The 9,310-nt window shown below is 39.1% G+C and overlaps 1 protein-coding gene across 1 annotated transcript; it reads left to right on the forward strand.

Moving 5' to 3' along the window:
* Positions 1 to 3,575: 3,575 nt before the first annotated feature.
* Positions 3,576 to 8,354, forward strand: LOC311591283 (leukocyte immunoglobulin-like receptor subfamily B member 4A). The gene is made up of 4 exons (XM_084770752.1): positions 3,576 to 3,660; positions 3,802 to 3,837; positions 4,023 to 4,307; positions 5,913 to 8,354. Exons 1-4 carry the CDS (start codon positions 3,627 to 3,629, stop codon positions 6,092 to 6,094), a joined length of 537 nt encoding a protein of 178 aa, XP_084626878.1. The 5' UTR covers positions 3,576 to 3,626; the 3' UTR covers positions 6,095 to 8,354.
* Positions 8,355 to 9,310: the final 956 nt, after the last annotated feature.

The following is a 9,310-nucleotide window of genomic DNA, read 5'->3' on the forward strand; positions in this document are numbered from 1 at the left end:
TGGACTCTAGGCAAAGCACTGCCAGTTGTATGGGAAAGTTGGGGAACAGAAGGACAGGGGTCTCCACAAGGAGACAATCAAGCCTGTCATATCTGGATGGGTGGGAGTTGGGGATGCACATGCTGATGCACCAACCAAGGACATTGCAAGCAGAGAACCTAGACTCTTTGTTCAGACATTGCTGATGAATAGCTTACTCTTCAAGTGGGGAAGCAGGGAGAGTGGGGTACTGCCTTTGACATGAGCTCTGGTGTGGGTGATTTGAACACTTCCCATTAGCAAAGGGGCTCTATGGTAACACAGAGGAAGGAGATAGAGGCTATCTAGGTAAGATCTTTTACAATGTGGTCAGAAGGTGGGGGAGGAGGACCCTACCTGTCATAGATTTAAGGAAAGGGAATAGGGTGGGTGAGAACAAGATGATAAGAGCAGGATTACAATCAGGAAATAATGTGTTAAAATTAAGAAAGAAAGAAAGAGAGAAAGAAAGAAAGATAGAAAGGTGGGCCTACAGGTTTACCTCCTGTCCAATCTGAGATTCACTATCTCCAACTTTTCCCAGCTTATATCAAGTAGGAAAAAAGAATTAATAAGCTAGAATAAGAACAGAAAGGTGAAATTTGTGCTACCTTAAGCTACTAGTCAACCAAATTGAAGAAGACAGACTTCCTGGCTCCTCCCCATGCAAAAGAAACCATGTAGCTATGGAAACCAATGGCAGAGTTCTATCAAAAAGTAAAGAAGGCTGGAGACTGCAATGCAATAGGGGAGTATATGCTCGGGGCTCCACTTTCATCTCCAGCACAGCCTTCCTCACTCCCTAAAGTAGGAAAACAGAAAGACTCACTCTTTTCCTGGCCACGTTCTTCCTTCCTTCCTTCCTTCCTTTCTTTCATTCATTCTTTCTTTAACAGTACAATAACTAATTAAATGCTAAAAAGAAAAGAAAAGCTAAATAAAATAACCTGTTAACTACTTTTGGGTTGATGTACATCTGTACACACACAACACATAAATAAACAAATAAGTAACTAACTAAATATAAAAACTTCTTTTAATGTATATGTAAATACACCCACATACATACACACATTTAAAAAAAAGGATTAGTGCTCAAAGAATGTCTAAACAGTAAATGTGTTCTGCATGCAGATAATTCTGGAGATTGCTGTCAAGAACACTTTTCCTTTCCACACACTTTACTGTGAACATTTGCTTTCTTCTTCACATCGCATCTCCATGTATCATGTATGCCATGGGTGTTACCTTTCTCTCACCTTCAAATTACGTTTTCCTTTACATTGCCAGAGACAATGTGGTTCTATTACCTTTACCTTTCCCACTGAGAAAGAGAACATAGTTCAATCAACAACAACAACTACAACAAAAACACTGAGCATTTGCTAATTTCTGTGTGTATTCCATTCACAATCATTGACATAAATCCAAGATAAGGTCATTTGTCTGGCACTCAGGAGTGATGCGAAGATGAAAATTTCTTTTTAATTTTAAATCCCATTGTTCTTTGATGTTTACTACAAAGGCAGTTGTTTTCTATTTAGCCTTAATCTACCTGAATGCAGCCAATCACTGTGAATATTACTTTTCTCCTAAGTTGGAAAGCATGGTTTCTTTGAAAAGATGATATTTTATTAATTCTTTTGGAACCGCATACAATGCATTTTGATGATATTTATACCTTTTCCTCAGTTCCTACAAAATTGACCCTCACCCCTACCCATTTACAGCTTCTGGGACTATAATTAATTGATCTCAAATGACACTTTTATTCCTTAGGCGGTAAACTTTAAACCCCTACCCAGATCTAGCCAATGGGCAGAACATTCTCCACAGTTGAGTGGAGAGTGGGGTATGACTTTCTCACATACTCTGGTGCCTCATATTTGACCATGTCCCCTGGAGGGGGAGACCTGGTGGCACTCAGAGGAAGGACAGCAGGATACCGAGAAGAGACTTGATACCCTATGAGCATATATAGGGAGAGGAGGTCCCCCTCAGTCACAGTCATAGGGGAGGGGAATAGGAGAAAATGGGAGGGAGGGAAGAATGGGAGGATACAAGGGATGGGATAAGCATTGAGATGTAACAAGAATAAATTAATAAAAATTTTTTAAAAATCATGTCTTCTGTTTGTTATTCTTTCTTTTTTCCTTTGCTATTCCTTATATGACATGGTAAACTATAAATATTATCACTTCTGGAGACTCCAGAAGTGTCATTTATGTCCTCAAGGTAATATAGATGTTAATGGAGAATGGTGATTATTGTAAGTCTAGCTATAGATCCCTAAACCAAGCTTTTACATACTCTTCTATGTCCAAGATTAATTAAAAGTGCAATTTTATGGGAACTGCACCTGGAGTGACAGGAACAAACTTTCTAATAACCCCAATAAGTCACTATTGGCAAAAAAAAGAACAATGTCATCCAAGTGTGTTGGGGTCAACCAATGAATGTCATTGTAATAATAAACCAAAGTATGAGTGGAAGGCTATTTACATGTGCTTGAGAAATTTTGAAACAGCTATACCACCAAATGAACCATTGCTGCCTTTTCTTTTCTCTCTCCTCCAGCAAACTATAATGTCAGCATGAGGCCAGGTAATGGGAAACTCTGTCATCTTCTATAACAAATTAAGTTTATTCTCAATCCAGTGAAGAACATAGGTGGAAATCACAGCTACTGGAACTAAAGGAGGGAAAACACCATTTTTCTTTCATGTCATTGTTACAGGATAGCTTTCCACAATATACAGATATCCTGAGGACTTGATGACACTACTATGTCTCTTTGACAACAGAAGCGAGTCGCTGAAGTTCAGGTGAAAGAATAAAAACTTCCTCTTCTAAGCAGAATAACAGAAGCAAAGGTGGTTTCATTCTCACGCCTGGATCCTGAACTTACTACCCCTGGTACCCAGATAGGTCTTAGTATAAGGATCTTGGAGGACAACTTAAGCCTGGTGGCCTCAACACAGTAATAACACCATGATAATGCAAACACATAGACAAGGGAGGCAGCCTCACAGAAACAAATTAAGAGGCTAAAGAATTGGAAAATTCTGATGCTTTGTTACAGTGGACCAGGACATTGTGGCAAAAGTTGTGGAAGACCGCTGGAGCTTAAGGAGAAAAGAGCAACCTTCTCGGAGATGCGTGTTAAGACATGTTTGACGTGAGCTGACAGATCTACCTTGAGATTATGGCCCCTAATTGAAAGATCATGAATATGTCTTGTCTTAGAACACTGGTGGTTTGGACTAACATCACTTTTGTACAAATAAGAGTGGAAACTGTTTATCTTTGTAAAATACAATATTCTGACATGTGAATGTTGGTTCTCCGGCTTGGAAAACAGAGGATTGATGGAAATCTTGAGGAATACAGCAAAACTCTTTTTCCCTAAAGACTACTCAGAGACATGAGTACTTAGCCAAGCCTTTTCACTGAAAAAAAAGAGAAGTTACTCTTCCTATAATAATGATGATGTGGCAATCTCATAACAGGAAGGACCTACCCTCAGAATGACAACAGCATTTCAAGTGGTGGCACAAACTGGTCTGAAGGTGCCAGGAACACAGCTAAGAACAATACCAAGAGTCACCATGATCCCGATGCTCAGAGTGCTGCTGTTCCTTGGTGAGATATGAAGAAGGGGAGTGGACACTCAAGTCTGTAAGGAACCCTATTCCACAGCCAGGTTTGATTCCATATGGACACCCCAGGGGATCCAACCTGGCTCTCAAAGGGAAAAAGTTCTCAGAGAGAATTTTCTTCCAGGTCTGACTGTGGAACACAGGACTGCAGTACTGGCAGGTGAGTGTTGCCAGTCATATGAGGATTTGATTCTTCACACTGTATTGCTCTCCAGCAGTTCAGTTCTTCTCAATGGGGAGGGCAAAAAGTATGGGCTAATGCTGTGATGGCTGTGAGTGTTCTGTGCTATGATCTGGGGTCTGAGGGGAAATTGTACTTTGACTCAGCCTTTGATTTCCTTGCAGGACACCTCCCAAAGCCCATCATCTGGGCTGAGCCAGGCTCTGTGATTGCCAAAAATACATCTGTGATTATTTGGTGTCAAGGGTCCAGTGAGGCCCAGGAGTACCTTCTGCATAAAGAGGGAAGTGTAGATCCTTGGGAAAGACAGTTGCCACTGGAAACCAAGAACAAAGCCAAGTTCTGCATTGATTACATGGAAGCCATCTTTGAAGGAGTATATAAGTGTTATTATAATAGCTCTGATGGCTTGTCAGAGCACAGTAGTACCCTGGAACTGGTAATAAAAGGTAAGAGGACACTCAGGGGTCACAGCAAGTCTATCTACTAAGAAGGACTACTCTCTAGTCATATCTCGATCAGATCCCAAGCCTAGTAGATGATGTGTGTAGCTTAAGTTCATTTCATATACTGCCCCTTGTTTCCTAGGAGCCTATGAACAACCTACCCTGTCAATCTGGTCCAGAACTACTGTAACTACAGGAAAGTCTATATTTTTTCAGTGTAGCTCATTGGTGGGATTTGACAAATACATTCTGACCCAGGGCCTTTCATGGACCCTGGGCTCACAGAAATATGCCAATCAGCCATCCCGGGCTCTTTTTCTTCTGGGCTCTGTAACTCCCAACTACAAAGGAAGATTCAGATGCCATGGCTATTTTAGGAACCAGCCACAGGTGTGGTGAAAAATAGTGACCCTCTTGACCTCCTAGTCTCAAGTAAGGACCCTTGACCCATCCTTTATTAGTGTATAGGTTCACTCATATCTCTTGACTATGAAGCTCTATAGCCCAGAAAAAGAGTACAGAAATCCTGAGTAAGTAAACTGCTCAGGTTAATAGACTTTCATCACTAAATAGAGGAGCAGCCATCAGCGTGTCCTGGTACAAGTGCTCCCATCCATGGTTTATTTTACTTCACCAAAGGCATAAGGCTCTATGGGGGACACAAAGCTGGTGTAGTGATCAGACATTGTCTATACTAATTAGGTTTATAATTTTGGGATAAAATATAATATAAGGTGAATTATGGAGGAAATGGTTTATTCCATAATAAAAATATTAGAGAAGGACAGTTTAGGCAGGAACTGAAACAATGGCTAGAGAGCAACACTGCTTACAGTGCTTACAGTATTACTTCCTAATGGCTTGCACAGATCGCTTTTACAACAACCAACAGTGGGAACCCCCCCCCCGCATCAATTATCAATCAACCAGGAAAATCTCCCCAAAAGACTTGCCTACAGTCCAAATAGGCAATGGAGGCATTTTCTTAACTTAAGTTCCTCTTCCCAGATAACGCTAGCTTATATCGAGTTAGCAAAATCTAATGAGATTATCCAGTATCAGCCACTGACCTTCATTCTCCTTTTGTGTTTATTTTCTGGAATAAATTTCCCAGACTCTTGGCAATAGCTGGCCACCAATGGCTTGTGGTACATGTGGTGCACAGACTCGGTCAGACAGTTCTGAGTCCCTCAGAGTCTCTATCCTCCAATACACTCAATGATGGGTTTGCTGTGGTTTGATGGAACTGAGATGTGGACTTGAAAAATGTCTAAGAGCCCAAAGGCACAAAAGTTTGTCTACAACAAGGTTATACACATTTATAGAAAAATTACAAGTGTTAGTCAAGACAAAAGTATCTCAGAGAAAAGGCTCATCTCTTTTAAGTACTTCATATAGTCGACTCAGATTGTCTGATAACTTTGGGGAATTTCAGATACTTAAGATGTCAGAAAAGCATGACAATGTAAGAAGCAGGTGAGAAGGAAAATTCTAGATTAAGAGATAGACACAAATGGTCTAGTTCTGTCAAGGAGATGAGGGACTGGGTGCACATGCATTTACTGTAAGGTTTTTCTGTGACCTGACTTCTTTGACTTCTTTCTGCAGAAGAATCATCTTCAGAACAGCAAGGTCACACAGTTGAAGATCTCTTCCGCATATTTGCAGCTTCCTTGGTTTTAGCAACTCTTGTGATTCTGCTTTTAGAGGCTTGGTACAACAATAAACTCAAACAAAATACAACCAGGAGATGGATAAAAACAAGAAATACCACTAAGCTCTACATTTGAGAGTCCATGGGAAATACATCTGCTGGTGACAAAACTGGGTGTATCCAAAGGATCTACATTCTGAGAAGGCCCAGGTTGAAGTAATCCATAGCATTTCCTGTGCTTTTTTTGTGATGAATTTTGTCTGCTACTGTTTTTTTTTCTTTCTGAGAAATGTTTTATATACTTCATTTCTGAAAGACAGCCCTTATGAGATTCATAGGCATGGATTTTCATTTTTCCACTCACCTAATCAAATACACCATCCTGGTCTCTTGGGGTATGTAAGTCTTTGCTAAGAAGTCCAACATTAGCTGTGTTAGAAGTCCCTACTGTGATTTACTTCTTTTATCCTTCTGATTTCAGGATCTCATAGGATAATAATTTCATTATGATCTTAATTATTTGGGTTGAATTTCTTTTGTGTTATTGACCATCTTGGACCTGGCCATTTTCATATTTCTCTTTTTTGAGAGTTTTCTCTAGTTTTTTTCTCTTGATAATATTTTTGCTTATTTTATAGGCTCTGTTTAATTTTGTTAATATATTATAAATTCTTTGAGAATTTCACATAATATCTTAGTCATATTCATCTCCTTCCATAAAATTATTTGAGATTCCCTTCTTCCTTATACCCCCAAATGAACCTCTCTTTCACTTAAATGAGTTTTTACAACTGATAATTTGGATGGCTTCAAAATATCTCTCCATTCCTCTTCATTGTATTTTCATTCACTTTCTGTATTTTCCTGTTAGATTATATAATCCCTGATCAAAGCTCAATAGTTCTCCTATTTTATCAACATTTTATTGTTTGTAAAGTTTGCATTTGTTTGTTTGTTTGTGTGTGTGTGTGCATGCGTGCATGTGTGTGTATACATGTATACATGTATAATGTCAGATTGTCAAGGTTTTCAGCAAGAACCTATGCCTGCTTACACAGGAAGCTGGCCCTAATTTTTTCCAGTTCAGTAACTGTGTTCTTTGCAATATGAGTGGATACTGCCAAATATTTTTGTTCAATAACTAATTTTTAAATGTCATAAAATCTCCTTTAGAGACTTTCTGTGTTTCATAGATAATTCATTTCATTTTCTTTTATAACATATTTTAATGTTTCATACACAAGCGCCCATCATTTCAACACCTTGTCATATATAAAAATAACTTGGCATACTTCTGCTTGCTCTGTTGTGCTCTTTGCTGCTTATTCACAATAGATAGGACAGGGAAACAATCTGAATTTCCTTCAGCTGATGAATGGATAATGAAAATGTGTCACATACACCCTGTGGAATACTAGTCAGTGCTAAAGAAAAATGAAACAATGAAAGTAGCAGGGAAATACATGGAACTAGGAAATACTGTACTAAGAAGAACCATTTTTCTCTATCACCTTTGGTTCCCAGTTCTGAATCATTATTCATGGTTTTTTTTTATTTTTTAAGATTATAACTTATTCACATTACATCCAAATTATTAGCCCCTCTCTCTTACCTGCCTGTTCTCACCTCTCTCTTCTGCACTAGTATCCTATACTAAACCTCTGATAGGTGCAGTTCTGTCTTATCTGGCTAGCCAGCATCCCCTTCCTCTGATTTCTAACAGGACGCCCTGCCAAGGGGAAGTGATCACATTGAGGGCATTTTTATACTTAAGCATGAAATGCAGGCCAGGTATTATTACTTGATTTTGGTAAAACATCTAACTTTCTGTGCTCAGTGATTTTTTTGGAGAACCAAGAACAGGGGAAGGTGAGTACATCAAGATAAGCAGAGAGGACAGCAGAGTGAAAGCAACCATTATGAAAGTAATAGGTGTCATCACAACCGCTGATGAGGTCAAGAGTCAGGAGCTACGTGGTCTTTGTCAGGCAATTTAACTCTGGTCCACTCATGTTCATCTAGAGGATATCTTAAGCTTGGATTATAGTCAAGCTAGTTGCATGGTCTCCACTCCTAGCTATGCTGTTACCAGCATTTAGGATAATTAAGAAATGTGTATTAGCAGACAGGCAATCAAATTCATGCACATGTTAGATACTAGTTCAGTTAATTACAAAAATGTGTTTCCTAAATTGACAAATAAAAATAGCTAGAAAAAAGCAATTGAGATAAGATCTCTGATGTCTTCTAAAACCACAGAGATCTACAGAATATGGCATTTAAAGGTTTTATCAACTTAAGGCTTTTTGACAATGGGACAGGTTGGCTTCTGGCTACACCCTGTTCTACTTCAAAGAGCATGAAAGGCTTCATGTGTTAATTTAGCCACTGGGTAAAAGTGTCCTTGTGTCAATTTCAAACACAATATTGTCTAAAACTGGGCAAACTTGAGACTGGACAGTCAATTGCCAAGTTTCACATTGCCAAGTAGGCAAGTCCTTTATAATTCCTGCTTCACAGTAAAGTCTATCAGATATTCTAAGCCAGAAAACTGAAGATGATGCTTCAAAGTTATGGAGAAATTCTGGGGCAGCCAACTATCTTTGTCATTTCTAAACTATTGGAAGTTTCTTGCCTGCATTTCCTACATATTTACGTAATATTTATCCCCTCTTTTAAATTGGTTTTTATTTTATTTTTGTTCACTTTACATCCTAATATTAGCCCCTCCCTGATCACCTTCCAATCTCTCCCTCCCTCCTTCATACCCTCTCCTTCCCTCCCATAGTCCTCAGAAAGGGGAGGCCTCCTCCACTAACATCTGACCTGAGCCTATTAAGTCTCATGTGGACTACCTGTATCCCAATCCTCTGTGGCCTTGTTAGGCTGCCCCACCATGGAGAAGTGATCAATGTGCTATTTATTCTTTCCTAAGTCTATGATGGGGTTGAAGACTAGATAGAGAATCTCATAGTTAAACTTAAATTGGTAGAGACCAATAGATAGTAGAATACTTTATCCAAGGGTGCACAGTATACAAATGTAAATCTTACCTAATAATTTTCATAATTATTATTACATGAAATCTATCATTGTAAGAGAATAAAAGGGGGAGAAGTAGGCACAAAGTTGTGTGATTCAAATGTTGATTTCTGTACCCCCATATATGGTTGTAATCCTTGTTCTAAGAATATCCTGTCTCAATATTGTGTAAACAATGCTAATCCAATTGTCTCCTGATATTCCAATAAATCAGCTTACAGCCAATCACCAAGAAGAGGAGAGAATAGGGCTGGACTTCTTGCCAGCCAGTGGAAGAAGAATTAGAGGAAGAAATAGGGGACTCAGCCAC

The sequence above is a fragment of the Acomys minous genome, assembly GCF_964271855.1.
Source record: "Acomys minous genome assembly, chromosome: 20".
NCBI lineage: Eukaryota > Metazoa > Chordata > Mammalia > Rodentia > Muridae > Acomys > Acomys minous.